Source organism: Volvox carteri (genome assembly GCF_000143455.1).
Source record: "Volvox carteri f. nagariensis unplaced genomic scaffold VOLCAscaffold_109, whole genome shotgun sequence".
Taxonomy (NCBI): Eukaryota; Viridiplantae; Chlorophyta; class Chlorophyceae; order Chlamydomonadales; family Volvocaceae; genus Volvox; species Volvox carteri.
In genome coordinates, this window is record NW_003307652.1 from 1 (window position 1) to 15,018 (window position 15,018).

At 54.1% G+C, this 15,018-nt stretch overlaps 4 protein-coding genes across 4 annotated transcripts in view; all 4 read right to left on the reverse strand.

Annotated features, from left to right (window-relative positions):
- Window positions 1-166: 166 nt before the first annotated feature.
- VOLCADRAFT_100215 (uncharacterized protein) lies at window positions 167-4,801 on the reverse strand (the record flags this gene model as incomplete). Its single annotated transcript, XM_002958852.1, has 9 exons — window positions 167-240; window positions 441-545; window positions 1,226-1,345; window positions 1,512-1,614; window positions 2,309-2,382; window positions 2,583-2,685; window positions 3,380-3,453; window positions 3,633-3,708; window positions 4,710-4,801. Coding segments are annotated over 9 exons (821 nt in total), but the record flags the coding sequence as incomplete, so codon positions are not given.
- A 409-nt stretch (window positions 4,802-5,210) lies between these two features.
- VOLCADRAFT_100216 (uncharacterized protein) lies at window positions 5,211-5,812 on the reverse strand (the record flags this gene model as incomplete). Its single annotated transcript, XM_002958853.1, has 2 exons — window positions 5,211-5,689; window positions 5,770-5,812. 2 exons carry the CDS (start codon window positions 5,810-5,812, stop codon window positions 5,211-5,213), a joined length of 522 nt encoding a protein of 173 aa, XP_002958899.1.
- A 1,510-nt stretch (window positions 5,813-7,322) lies between these two features.
- On the reverse strand, window positions 7,323-8,584 carry VOLCADRAFT_100217 (uncharacterized protein; the record flags this gene model as incomplete). The annotated part of the gene is made up of 2 exons (XM_002958854.1): window positions 7,323-7,664; window positions 8,531-8,584. 2 exons carry the CDS (start codon window positions 8,582-8,584, stop codon window positions 7,323-7,325), a joined length of 396 nt encoding a protein of 131 aa, XP_002958900.1.
- Window positions 8,585-11,824: 3,240 nt separating this feature from the next.
- The window catches only part of VOLCADRAFT_121763 (uncharacterized protein), a gene marked incomplete at both ends in the record, with an annotated part of 6,669 nt that continues 3,475 nt past the window's right edge, over window positions 11,825-15,018 (reverse strand). Inside the window, 5 exons of the mRNA XM_002958855.1 lie at window positions 11,825-12,070; window positions 12,416-12,562; window positions 13,168-13,293; window positions 13,869-13,988; window positions 14,363-14,441. Of these exons, the coding sequence (XP_002958901.1) occupies window positions 11,825-12,070; window positions 12,416-12,562; window positions 13,168-13,293; window positions 13,869-13,988; window positions 14,363-14,441 (718 nt within the window). The remainder of the gene's footprint in view (window positions 12,071-12,415; window positions 12,563-13,167; window positions 13,294-13,868; window positions 13,989-14,362; window positions 14,442-15,018) is intronic.

Below are 15,018 nucleotides of genomic sequence, written 5' to 3' on the forward strand. Positions count from 1 at the left end.
TTTGTGGTGTACGATGCGTGCCGTTATGTATTGTACGTATAGTTGTCGGCCGTACATCAACAAGTACGACACCATGGTGTAGTGGAATCACNATCTGTCTAACACACAAAAGGTCCCCAGATCGAAACTGGGTGGCGTCAAAACAGGCACTCACTGGACGACTCACTGGATGACTCTTGCTAGAGAAACGGGCGCTGCATCTGGCGAGGTGCATGTCAGTGGGACAGCCGCATTTTGTACCTGGAAGTGACAAATTCAGTGCCAAGCACATCGACTTGTTGTGCGCGCGGGGGTTAGGATCCAAACAGAATGGTTACTGAACGTCATTCAGGCCATTTGTAGTCAAGACTGTATCTTGGAGCCTGTTAGTACACTTGAATAATCCTACTACCAGCCTCCTCCACAAGGCGAGTCATCAGGCAAAGCTGCTGGGTTCGCACCTTCTGGGGACACTCCTTCACTGCTTGATCAGGCTCCCGGGGCTGGATGGGGTTCCTGGCCTCGCCGGCCGGCATCCTTGGTCCGGGGGGAAGAATGGCTGCTCTCTTGCAGATGGCAGGGTGTTTCGATGTGTTTGATAATGACCATGTCTGGAGAGCGGTCCCGAGGCTTCGGTGGTGCTGTCCGTGGATCCCTAGCTGACATGTTCTGCGCGTTGGCCTGCTGCAGAGCGGCCTGGTCTACGTTGCCGCTCAGAAGCTCCTCAGCGGCTTCAAGATCGTGTTGAGTGGCTGGCGGCCACTGACCCGATCCCCCGTCGCCGGCCGGCTGCGTTGATGGCTCCTGTGTTGACCAAATATAGTCTCCCGTTGTCTTTTCATTCTTACCCTCATGGTTCGTTTATGCTGGGACTGCTCGTGGTTTATCCTTGGAGAGCGACGGTCCCTCGTGGATGGCGTCGATGATCCTTGAAAGTAGTCGGTGAGGTCTTGGAATGATCATTAGTTAGGGTCGTTCCCTCCCTCCCACCCTCAGTGTCCCTCGTTTACAAGTTGCAGGCTCGGCCCAGTTTGAGACCTGATGATTGGGGAGCTCACTCGGATCGGCAGACACAGCACCTGTGTGTGTCCTTTATGTGGTGTACGATGCGTACCGTTATGTATTGTTTGTATAGTTGTCGGCCGTACATCAACAAGTACGACACCATGGTGTAGTGGAATCACATCTGTCTAACACACAGAAGGACCCCAGATTGAAACTGGGTGGCGTCAAAACAGGCACTCACTGGACGACTCACTAGATGACACTTGCTAGAGAAACGGGCGCTGCATCTGGCGAGGTGCATGTCAGTGGGACAGCCGCATTTTGTACCTGGAAGTGACAAATTCAGTGCCAAGCACATCGACTTGTTGTGCGCGCGGGGGTTAGGATCCAAACAGAATGGTTACTGAACGTCATTCAGGCCATTTGTAGTCAAGACTGTATCTTGGAGCCTGTTAGTACACTTGAATAATCCTACTACCAGCCTCCTCCACAAGGCGAGTCATCAGGCAAAGCTGCTGGGTTCGCACCTTCTGGGGACACTCCTTCACTGCTTGATCAGGCTCCCGGGGCTGGATGGGGTTCCTGGCCTCGCCGGCCGGCATCCTTGGTCCGGGGGGAAGAATGGCTGCTCTCTTGCAGATGGCAGGGTGTTTCGATGTGTTTGATGATGACCATGTCTGGAGAGCGGTCCCGAGGCTTCGGTGGTGCTGTCCGTGGATCCCTAGCTGACATGTTCGGCGCGTTGGCCTGCTGCAGAGCGGCCTGGTCTACGTTGCCGCTCAAAAGCTCCTCAGCGGCTTCAAGATCGTGTTGAGTGGCTGGCGGCCACTGACCCGATCCCCCGTCGCCGGCCGGCTGCGTTGATGGCTCCTGTGTTGACCAAATATAGTCTCCCGTTGTCTTTTCGTTCTTACCCTCATGGTTCGTTTATGCTGGGACTGCTCGTGGTTTATCCTTGGAGAGCGGCGGTCCCTTGTGGATGGCGTCGATGATCCTTGAAAGTAGTCGGTGAGGTCTTGGAATGATCATTAGTTAGGGTCGTTCCCTCCCTCCCACCCTCAGTGTCCCTCGTTTACAAGTTGCAGGCTCGGCCCAGTTTGAGACCTGATGATTGGGGAGCTCACTCGGATCGGCAGACACAGCACCTGTGTGTGTCCTTTATGTGGTGTACGATGCGTACCGTTATGTATTGTACGTATAGTTGTCGGCCGTACATCAACAAGTACGACACCATGGTGTAGTGGAATCACATCTGTCTAACACACAGAAGGTCCCCAGATTGAAACTGGGTGGCGTCAAAACAGGCACTCACTGGACGACTCACTGGATGACACTTGCTAGAGAAACGGGCGCTGCATCTGGCGAGGTGCATGTCAGTGGGACAGCCGCATTTTGTACCTGGAAGTGACAAATTCAGTGCCAAGCACATCGACTTGTTGTGCGCGCGGGGGTTAGGATCCAAACAGAATGGTTACTGAACGTCATTCAGGCCATTTGTAGTCAAGACTGTATCTTGGAGCCTGTTAGTACACTTGAATAATCCTACTACCAGCCTCCTCCACAAGGCGAGTCATCAGGCAAAGCTGCTGGGTTCGCACCTTCTGGGGACACTCCTTCACTGCTTGATCAGGCTCCCGGGGCTGGATGGGGTTCCTGGCCTCGCCGGCCGGCATCCTTGGTCCGGGGGGAAGAATGGCTGCTCTCTTGCAGATGGCAGGGTGTTTCGATGTGTTTGATGATGACCATGTCTGGAGAGCGGTCCCGAGGCTTCGGTGGTGCTGTCCGTGGATCCCTAGCTGACATGTTCGGCGCGTTGGCCTGCTGCAGAGCGGCCTGGTCTACGTTGCCGCTCAAAAGCTCCTCAGCGGCTTCAAGATCGTGTTGAGTGGCTGGCGGCCACTGACCCGATCCCCCGTCGCCGGCCGGCTGCGTTGATGGCTCCTGTGTTGACCAAATATAGTCTCCCGTTGTCTTTTCGTTCTTACCCTCATGGTTCGTTTATGCTGGGACTGCTCGTGGTTTATCCTTGGAGAGCGGCGGTCCCTCGTGGATGGCGTCGATGATCCTTGAAAGTAGTCGGTGAGGTCTTGGAATGACCATTAGTTAGGGTCGTTCCCTCCCTCCCACCCTCAGTGTCCCTCGTTTACAAGTTGCAGGCTCGGCCCAGTTTGAGACCTGATGATTGGGGAGCTCACTCGGATCGGCAGACACAGCACCTGTGTGTGTCCTTTATGTGGTGTACGATGCGTACCGTTATGTATTGTACGTATAGTTGTCGGCCGTACATCAACAAGTACGACACCATGGTGTAGTGGAATCACATCTGTCTAACACACAGAAGGACCCCAGATCGAAACTGGGTGGCGTCAAAACAGGCACTCACTGGACGACTTACTGGATGACACTTGCTAGAGAAACGGGCGCTGCATCTGGCGAGGTGCATGTCAGTGGGACAGCCGCATTTTGTACCTGGAAGTGACAAATTGTCGTGCGCGCGGGGGTTAGGATCCAAACAGAATGGTTACTGAACGTCATTCAGGCCATTTGTAGTCAAGACTGTATCTTGGAGCCTGTTAGTACACTTGAATAATCCTACTACCAGCCTCCTCCACAAGGCGAGTCATCAGGCAAAGCTGCTGGGTTCGCACCTTCTGGGGACACTCCTCCACTGCTTGATCAGGCTCCCGGGGCTGGATGGGGTTCCTGGCCTCGCCGGCCGGCGTCCTTGGTCCGGGGGGAAGAATGGGCTAAATGGGCTTAATGGGCTCTGCAGGGCCGGGTGCAGGACGCTTGGCGATGTTCTTGGTCTACACTTGTGCGTTGCCTATTTGGGCAGGTGGGGGCTGCATGGGGGCAGGGGCTCTAAAACCCGTAGCCATGAGCAGTGCACCCAGTACTTGGAGGCCGTATTCCCTGCGTGGAAAAAAGACAAAGAACAGGGGAGATGATTAGAGACCCGCACACCAGGTTTGTGTCGGCTTGTGACGCAGCACACGCAGCAGCACATCCAGTACACAGTACGGATATAGAATGTGCGTACATACGCACCCTCAACCCTTGGGCCAAATACATACAACGCTCATCTATATAGCCAACGCATGCCCGCCTCATTAGCTCTATGTTTCCCGGGGATCTGGCCAGAAAGTGTATCTGTGGGATGTGTGGGACCATACCTGCTTGCAGATTGCGCACAATCTGTGGTGGGGGTGAAAGAGGACTTCAACAACTACTAATGTAAATGCCTGGCTGATTACTCGCCTGGCTGATTCCTTGTGGCTTGCGGCTTGTGGCTTGTGGGTGATGGCTGCTATCCCCTCTGCAGCCTTGACTTGAACGAAAGCACGCATAATGATCCTCACCCCGGGAGCCGAATCAGGCCGGGGATGGAGAGGAGTCTTGTTTCGTGTTTCAGGCTCAGTGCACAAACTCGTGTGACGGAGCCTTGACTCGTGAGAGCGTGCGTGCGTGCAACGTTTCCCAACCCCGGGGGAGCAGAGCGGAGCTAGCAGACCTGCAGCTCTCGGCTGCTTAGGAGAGGACAGAGGCCCCTCGTGCCCCTCTCCCGTCCGCGGTAGAGAGCTTAGGCGGTCTTTCTGTTGGGTGTGTGTAGCAGCCCCTGGCCAGTGTCATGCCCGGTCACATACTTGTAACCTTTTCACACACACACACACACGCAGGCACCGACACACACACACATACAAACAGACTCACAGGCACAGACTCACAGGCACAGACACACAGGCACAGACACACACAGGCACAGACACACACAGACACACACGCACAGACACAGACACACTGCGTCTTGGACTGTCATCCTAACTGCATCGCTTCCCCTTCAGTGCCTCAAAGCTCCAGCAGCTCCTACTAGCACAAGATGGCACTAGTGCCATCCATGGCCACAGCCAACAAATAAAACCTCACCGGCCTACTCAACTGATGCTGACCTACGGTGGGCAGACACCAGCAACAGACACCAGCAACGGATGTACACTGCCATGGTGCAGCCTTCGTGTTGCTGCTGTGCTGTCCCGGCATCGATGTTAACATACAACGAATTCGAATTCGTCCTGTACACCATGGGCCGCTACAAGCCGCCTGTCGGCGACCTTATTGCAGAGTCAGACTGCGAGTGCATCATTGAGTAGCTGTCTGTCGCAGTGCAAGAACCGGAGGTGAGCTATGGAGGCGGGCTTCAAGGTTTTTTTTGGAACCAGGTATGCCCATCATGTGCCTAGTGCGCCCCTGATGAGTTGCTGGACGCAGTGAGGTGAGGCGAGTATCCCTGGCTGGGCGAGTCGGCAGAGCCGGGCGACCACGGGGTAAACTGCATTGGAGAGCTCTGGTGTCGTCGCAACTGCGGGCTGCTTTGGTGCTGGGGCAATGGTGGACTGGTTGCACGTTGTTGCAGCTGTGGGCTGCTCCGGCGCTGTCGCAACCGTTGGCTGCTGTCCACTGCGGTGATGGACGGCAGCAACGGCGGCGGAGTAGCTCCTGAGGAAGGCGGTGTCAAACAGTCCTGAGGGCTGCGGCTGGCGCAGGGAGGCGGTGACGCCTGTCACGGGGGAATGCAGGTACCAAAGACTGGGATGAAGAATGTATAGTGACCGCAGGTGAAGGTAGTACGAAGAGTACTGATGGCTTGCACCATACCAGATTTCAAGTGCACATCTCCATGATTCATAGGGGCTCATAGTCGCCACTCCTGGACGTCATGTAAAGACGTTAGGAGGCCCTACGGGCGGGTGTAGCTTGCTCCCACTCCCACACAACTCCCAGTCTTACCTTCATCTGCCTGCGTTCGCGTTGAGCCGCTTGTCAGTCGCATTCTTCTCCATAATCCCCCGCTCCTGGACGGCCATTAGCTTATCCAGTTTGCACTCCCAGGCGATTGAACCCATGCTGATGCGGTCAGTCTCAATCCAATCTGTATGTCTCTTTTCGGCCAGTATTTTGTAAAATGCCATGAAATTGAAGTAGTTGCAGCCAACACAGGCCTCTACCTGCACCAAAAGTACAAATTAGTGGTGCAGGCACCTGGCTGTAGCTGTGGATAGCTGTAATCTAGCTGTATCCCGCAGCCTGGCTGTGGAGGCCTGGCTGGCACCAAGAAGGTGCGGCTGCGTCTGGGCATAGGGCGGCCAGTCCCTACTGAGCTGCTTATAGCGGCCTAAGTCGTGACAAACATTCACTAGGGCTAGGGGGCGGTGCATCCACCGCATCCGTGTGGATATCACCTTCGAAGTGCAGCACATTAATAGTGCAAGCACATGGCCGGACCTGACTTTTGTTATGTTTGCGGCCTTGACTGCCCATCGACAGAGGACTCTGCAAGACTGTGCTTGCACGGGCGTGATCTGTTGCGCGAGTTGTAAACAGTGCCAGGCATGTGAGACAGGTCTGGCCAACTTTTCTCCTTGTCCGTGGGTACTACTGCTGGCAAGGGATCCTTGCCACATGGTTGAACGTGGACTGTGTTCTCTGTGGGGTCATTATGTGGCCTTGTATTGCCATATTAATCACAGACTCCCGCATGATAAATACGTGTTCGCCCATGTCTTGGACACCTGGGGAGGGTGCGGGATCCACGTTTGCAACTGCCAGGTTACAAGGTGAGCTGCTCCTGCCCATATGAAGCCCCCAGGCTAAGACTGCTAACAGACCTGTTTTGTCAGGGAGCACAGCTTCCAGGTGGTGGTGATGGGTGGCGCCCACTAACCCGCATCTTGGTGGTCCTTCTTACCCGCACCACACCCCAAGACACAACATCCTGCCTCTGTACTCCTTTGGTGCACCCAGACCGGGATCACGTCATGGTGAGATGACAGATCCCAGGGCCAGGCCAGCCACATGGGTGAAACAGACGAACCAGCATTCGAACCAACATTCATGTTAATCATGGCATGCCATAAGCAAACCACCATTAGGCCCCCCACCTTTTCGGGTCAGGGTGCATATTGTGGGTATGATGAGCTGTATACTTAGCGTTGTGGTTGCCAGTACAAGGTGTGTTGTGTTCATGTCTGGTCTTGTGGTGGTAACCTCCTTGCAAGTTACAGAAGCCCTCTTCACCGAATTCTGGGCACTCATACTGCCTCCTGCTCTTATGTACCATCACTCCGCCTACTTGTGATGCTGTCAGTGAAACTACAACCACGCACCAGGTCCGCATTCGAGTTGGTTACATATCCCAGCCTGGCAAGAAGTCCTGACCTGAAAACCCGTCATTGTCATGTCTGTGACTTCGACTGATCAGCACCAAGGATTTCATCCGAAGGAAACCCATATGTTCATTTGCAACTATACACCGTCTTGCATTCCTTCCAATGTGTCCTGCACTACTCCATGCCCCATACCGCATCATAGATAACCATCTCTGCCCAGGCAACCGGAGTCCGGTGACCATACACATCAAGTGATATGTGGGCTGCAGACTCTGCTGCCTCCTTGGTGACACCCAGTGCAAGCATGTCCTGCACCGGATTCTCCCCGAAGTTGAAGCCGCCACGCTCCGAGACCTTTAGCTGAGCTCGAACGTAGAGCGGCACCAGCACGTTGAAGTCATCATCCAGGTCTGCTGCTTGAGCATGTTCCCGCCAGGGGATGAACTTGGTCGGGTCAATCCTACAGCGTTCTAAGTAGTCGGCAGTTGCCAAAAACGGTTTCGTGGCCCGTGAAGCCTGCCAGGAGAGGTACAACAGGCAAGTTGTCGAAGTCAGGACAAGTTTGAAATCGGGAAGAGTTGGGAAAGCACCATGAAGGGCAGCTCATTGTTCTGCCAGAGGTGTAACATGGGCCAACACAACAATAATCCGGCTCAATCGGTTGGTGGGGTTTTGGCCGTGCCCAGGGAACAACTCGTAACCCGAGGCATGAGATATTGTAGCAGCCGGTACACAGTACGGCGCTATAAATACGCGCAGAGCGCGACCGCCAGCAACTCGAGAGACCTTTTCAGCGGTCAGCTGCTACATTTGGTATCGAGACCTCGTGAAAATTCACGATCCTGAAGTCGTCGGTTCAACCCCCACCGATCACGTTCGAGTGGTATTCGGGTGCGGCGACTCAGAGAGCGAATATCGCACAAATTATAAAAGTAGCTGAACCGACTGGACTGTCTCTGTGCCTGAAAAATCTGAAGACGGCTAGGCGCATGTGAGCCGGCACATGACGTGACGTGGAGTAATTACCCACTGCCCGAGGGTAGGCGAAGGTAGGCACAGGCTGGTGGCATACGAGGCTCTAAGGGCCCGGGACGGTTCCCTTCAAAGGGGGGGGAATGTAGCAGCCGGTACACAGTACGGCGCTATAAATACGCGCAGAGCGCGACCGCCAGCAACTCGAGAGACCTTTTCAGCGGTCAGCTGCTACAGATATCAACTAAATGTGGCCCTGGTGTTGAATGCCCGGCTGATTACCCTTGAGGTTGCTCAAATGTCGCACCCTTTCCACAACAACTTTGACTCGGGAGTGCTATGAAACTGCAATTGAAATTCACTGAAATCGCTATCTTGTCGTTATCTATCCGTCCAGGATGTGCTCTCACCGGCGGCGTTGGCGTTGAGGTCGCAGAACCAGTTGGGGGTCTGACATTCAGCATGTCGCTAGAGTGTCCTGTGGAGTCAACTCCTACGACAGGATAAGCTCAGGAATCGATTAGCCCAGGTTCTCAATCTCACACGACTGGACTAAGGTGTAGTTAAAACCCACGTACGCGTTCCAGTTTTAGCCGCATGCACGATTTCGGTATATAGGGTTTATATAGGGTTTAGGGTTTTAATTGTAGGGTATATTTAGGGTATAACCGACCATATGTGAACTCCCGCTAAAATAGCACCCACCCAGTTACCTTACCTTCATAACGGTCCCCACAAGATGTTCCATGATCTGTTCCGCAAGACATGCTTGCCTTATGGCGCCCGACGCGCGTTGTCACAAATCGGGCCGTAAATTTGTATAGGTTCACTGGTCGGTGCACCAGCTGCTTAAAGCTGCCCACCCCGTTTCCCAAGTCCGCAAATCGCGCTGGTCAGATAGGTTCAAGCAAGTATCGTTGAAGATGACGTCCTTGGGTATCTGGAAGACTACAATTGCCATGTAGTGACGGCGTGGATAGCTGTGAGTCCGTGGTGGACTGCGGCCTCCAAGCTATCCGTCAAATAGAATCCCCGTGCAAAGTCAGATTCGTTAACAGAAACTTCCAAGCTAAGTCCGTGCTATAGCAGGAAGATTGCATATCCAACGTGAAAGAACAGGACTGAGGCAATAGGCAAGCCACGAAGCTTACACATATATGTGTAAAGTCACATAAATCCGATAAACGATGGCCAGCTCGCTTTGGCTCAGTCAACTCGCCCGCAAGGCCCAGGAAATCTCAAGTCCCGAAGGCCTTTGCAAGCCTAATGTTCTCATGGTGATCTCATGGAGACTGGATCTATAGGAAGAGTTTCAAGCGACGGGGAAGTCCGGCGGTAGGGACAATTGGCCCCACCAACTCCCGAACCGCACCGGAACCAAACCGGACTATCGGACGAAAAACACACAAACAGGCTACAGTGCGTGGCTATTTCCTCACGGCTTCATGTAAAGAAGCTACTGCACGGCTTCATGTGTAGAAGCTACTAAGTGTAGCGTAATTCATTCCACCCAAAGGGAATGCCACCCAGTAGTTATGCGCAAAAGAGCCTTAGTGCGTCTTTTCATACCTGCTAAATGTCGTCCAAACTGCAGCTGCCCCCTTCTGTGCCTCAAAGCCCCAGGAGCTCCTACTAGTGTCATCCATGGCCACACCCAACAAACAAGGTGTACTCAACTGCTGCTAGTCGTTGGATAGCTGCTTTGTGCATTGACATCTCGTTTTTCTAGTTTTTTTAGGGTCCTTGCCACCCTAAAAGCCTAAAAAAGGGTACACCGTGCTGACTGCACCATTCCGTGTATTTTGAGCACGTGACCCACGGCGGGGACCAGCAACAGACACCAGCAACGGATGTACACTGCCATGGTGCAGCCTTCGTGTTGCTGCTGTGCTGTCCCGGCATCGATGTTCTGGCTAGCTACGACCAAATATACCCCACATACACGTGCACCAACGTATATAAACATACCTTGACACCCACCCGCCCCATCACAAGCATATCCGCACACGTACAACAACACACCAGGCTGGCTGATTACCCAAGCCAGGGTAGACATGTCCAGTGCAAGAGTGATATTTTGCTTATGTCGAGATTCAATCTCGAGACCTCCCGCTTACTAAACGGGTGCTCTACCACTGAGCTACACACGACGTAACGAACAATCTGTGGTGGGGGTGAAACAGGACTTCAAACAACTAATGTAAATGCCTGGCTGATTCCTTGCGGCTTGCGGCTTGTGGCTTGTGGGTGGTGGCTGCTATCCCCTCCGCAGCCTTGACTTGAACGAAAGCACGCATAATGATCCTGATGGCAAATCTTCGCTGGCTGCTGGTGCAGCAGCCGCTAGCGTAGCCACGACAACAAGCAACAGGGGCCTGGTCCAAGCATATGCCGCAGAAAGCGGCAGTACTAGTGGGAATAAAATATTTACCCCTGTCAGGCCGGGATGTCGGCACTCACTGGCATCTCACTGGCCACTAGTCGCTCCACGGTACATCTGGCAGCCGTAGTCTTGGATATTGGCACGTGAATGCGGTTGTGATTGGTTGCTTCTTATATGCATGTACTTGGTTTATGTACGTGTCCTGTTAGGCTTTATTTTAGGTGGAAGCAACCGTTTCCTTGTCGGCTACATGTGCTAGTGTTAGTCGCGCTGTGTATCTCAGAAAATGCAGATTTTGCGTGCAAATATAACATTAACACACATATAGCTCGCTACCTTCTGCTCTCAAACTGCCCCCTCATGGCTCTTACGCCTCCACACGCACTCCCCTTTCGGTACAGCAGCCGGGCAGAGTCTACAAATGCGTGCAGGTAAAGATTGATACCCCACGTACGGGCAGGGTCGATTCACATCCAGGACAACCACTACGTGTACATTATTCGCCGTAAAACCGGAGTACTGATCGTGTAAATTTCTAACTCTTAAGGGGCATTCATCCTGCAGCAGTAGATACGCCAAAGGGAAACAGCCGGACTAAGATTTACGCAAGACAAGGGGAGCAGGAGAAGATTCCCCGAGCGGGGCATATCGACAAGCATGATGCAGGTGGAGGTGGAGGTGGAGGTGGCGGACCCTGGTGAAGGCGGCGGGAGCCCCTCCATCCCAGGTACCCACGCACCCTACCGATGGTAATCCCGCCGCGCCGTTCACACAGCAAGCAAAATGTTGCATACATGCAATCGCACGGTGCAACAGGGTCGACCGCAGCAGCAGTAGCAGCAGTAGTAGCTCTGATCAGTCGCATGACGAAAATGAAGTAACACTCGCGAGGGCTTATGTTGCCAGGTCTTGGCCTAAGTAGTGTCATCTTGCGATGAGTCACCAACGTTATCTATATAACTAAGTCTTAATGATGATGATGATGATGATGATGATGATGATGATGATGGCTGGCTACGTCACCATCAAAATACAAGCCATCAATCTTTGTATAACGAAATAAACACAAGTCGTATTTTCCGAGCTGCATGAGAGGACGTCATACGTCATCTCGCAAACGTCACGATGACATTAAGTACGACATGTTGCGGTGGCAGGAGAGCCAATCAATAGGCGACAATGCAGCTGGCGGCGTCGGTGTCGGTGTGTCGCTTTATCACGATACGCAAGACCACGCACACTATCAGATGATGGCGATATGTCGTAGGCCTCCGAGCGTCCACGTCACCATCACCCATTAAAGCAGCTGAAGAAGAGGAAATCAGGCATTGCTGGCGGCGGTGCTGTCGGTGGGTGGTGGTGGTGGTGGTGATGATGGTGGTGGGAACTCCCGGATGAGTCTCTCAACGTAATCCAGCGCCTTGCCACTCAGTAACCCGCGGCCCAAGGTGCTCTGCAATGTGTCGTACACACCCTTGGACGAGTACTCCGCCACAGCGGGGTTCACTGCGGCTACGGCTGTGGTTGTGTCTGCAACACCGGCGCCGCCACCGTCAAGCGCCCCGGCCTGAGCGGGGCGGGAGGATGGGGTTGTGTGAGAAGGTAGTTATTGCCGTACGTATATATGTGCGGGGTATAGCGGGTTTCGGAGACAGAAAGCCGGTTCAGCGGGCCCGCCGGCGCAATCCGCACAGGAAAGGAGAAAAGCTACCACGCGGCTTTCGCTCTTTCCTTCCCATCACGACCGCATCCAGTCCAGGCCCCAGCCCTTCCCTCCCTCCCGCCTTTCTTCCCCGCATGACCCCGCCTCCCCCCTTCCGCTCGCCCCTTCCCTCGCTCGTGGTTCGTCTTTTCCCCCCTCTCCGCACACCCTTCTCTCCCACCCACCCCCAACCCGCCACTACCCACCCACCTGCGCCATGGCGAGCAGCGCCTCTGCCGCCGCCACGTTAGCCGCCGCATCCGTTCTCTGGCTCTTGGCCGCGTGGCTCGACAGGTACTCGGCTAGGGGGAGAGCAGCACCCGCCTCCAGGACCGCCAGGGCTAGGGACGGGAGGCCCTGATGGGTGGGGGGAGAACGGGTCAAGGGGGGAGACATGGGGGGAAGAAGACGAACCACGTGACCGAGGGAAGCTGATGCCAAGGAGGATATAAACTGACATGCCAAAAGTGAAAAAGGAAGGAATAGCTACCCAGTTGCGACTTGTGAAGAACAAGTCTTCTCGGTGGGTGGGGGGAGGGGAAGGAGAGGGGGAGGGGGGCCACGGGGGGTAGACCTGGGAATCGGGGGGAGGTGTGTATGTGTATTATTTGTGTTGTGCTGAAAAGAGGAAATATATCTGATCGCGCCCTACCGCGTAGTGAGAAGTTAGGCGAGGGCATGCGTTGAGAAATCTGAGTAGGTGTATTGATGCTTGTTTGTCGTTTTGTGCAAACCCATGCGTGGATGTGAATTAAAGTACGTTTGTATGCAAGTATTGCGGTAGTTTTCCTCACCCAGCGGTTTAGTTCATAAGCGCGGGCTATTGTGGTACGCGCTATCTTGGTACAATCCTGTAGTACAAGTGTCGTACCATGTCGTACTACTACATAAAAAACAATACGGCATAGTACGACACTTGTACTACAGGATTGGCACGCTACCATACGGGGGGTTTCACGCACCTTTGTGGCCATGTTAGATAGGGCCCAAGTGGCCTCCCGATGTACGGCATCTGATGTACTGCAGCGCTTGAATACGGCGGTTATCAGGGGCAGCAGCCCAGCATCCTTAATTGCCAGGGCCTGGTCCTGTAGAGAAGGAATGGACGGGCGGTGTGGCAGCGTGAGTGAATGTGGGGCAATGTGCGAATAAGGGACACACAAGGGAAACGTTGGCTGTAGATGACCGGGGGCCGTAGGTGTTGGGTTGGCGGGGAGGGGAAGGGGCCGCAGCCCGAGGTGGAGTGTTTATTGGAAACAAAGAAGACGAAACACTAAACACCTTTCAAATAACACAAATATCTTTTTGGGTGTCGTCAATGGTCTCAGATGAACATCAAAACACTATGTACATGTCGTACAACTCCTACACCGCAATTTCCCCCGGTTGACAACACAAATATCTTTTTGGGTGTCGTCAATGGTCTCAGATGAACATCAAAACACTATGTACATGTCGTACAACTCCTACACCGCAATTTCCCCCGGTTGACAGTGCTTCTTGGTACGACAAACTTAGCTTTTCTGGTTAAAGAAATGCCGTACCACCCGCCTAACTGGCCTTCCTCCACCACCACCCTCCCAACCCACCACCACACGCCCACACGCTTGCAACTTCTCCCCTCCTCCGTACACACACACACACACATACCACACACCCCTACCTGTGTCCCTGCCGCAATGTTCGACAGCGCAAAGCACACCTCCCTCAGCAGCCCCGGGGCATCACTGCCTTGCAGCAACCGCCGGTAGCCCGCAGTCAGCACACCTGTGTCAATGACCAACTGTGGGGGATCGTAATCGTACGGTTCGTTGATCAGTTAGTTGGTTGTTAGTGCGTTGGCCGTTGTAATGCTGAACGGGCTCAAACAGGCTGCATTAAGCGAAACCAGCGGATAGGTAAACGCAAATTAGCCTCCACATATATTTATACATGCATGCACGCGTTATAAAGAATAATCCACGCAACCTCGGATGCCCAATCCATGCAGGCCAACTTAGGGGCGATAAGAACAGCAACGCTGTGGGACTGCAGCTCCCAAACCGGCAAACCGCAAATTTCCCCATCCACCTGCCCCCCGGCCGCAAACCCGCAGGCGCACATGCATCACTTCCACTAACTCACACAGACAGACAGACAGACACACAAAGCTCTTACTTGCGTGGCAGCCTCGTCTCCAGAGCACAGCGCCGAGAGCACTTTGGCGGCGGGAAGTACGACACCCTTGGGTGTGGCGCTGCGGAGCCAAACCGGGTGTAGGCGTTACGAGGGGGAAGTAGGGGTGAAAAGACATTTTACAACAGCAGCATCGAGAAGTATCATCATCATCATCGTTATTATCGCCATCAAAGCACCTGCTTGCTCCCATCGCGGTGGGGAGCAGTGAGTGTTGAAACTACAGTCGCCCCTAGGGAGCAGCAACAGGCGCGTGTGGGCTGCTGGCCGACAGGAGGGAGAGGGGGCGCCCGCTGAACTAGGGGTCCGCAACACATACACGTACACACACATACACGTACACACACATGCACACACACAGTTCGGTGTCGGGATTAAAGTCGCCGCCCTCGCCATCCCCCCCGCCGGCCGACCTGGGCTCTGGCAGTGACCCAGTGACCCGTCCCCATACGTAACTTACCTACCTACCTACCTACCTACGTACTTCACTACATACAGATAAACACTTAGCTAACAATCGGGAGAAGTACCCGTCGATGTTACCCAGCCTTTCCCCGTAGCCCCAGCCCCGTTCATCATGCCCACGGGCCCCCACCCCCCACCTCCTCACCCGCCCTCACCCACGCACTACCGCCCCC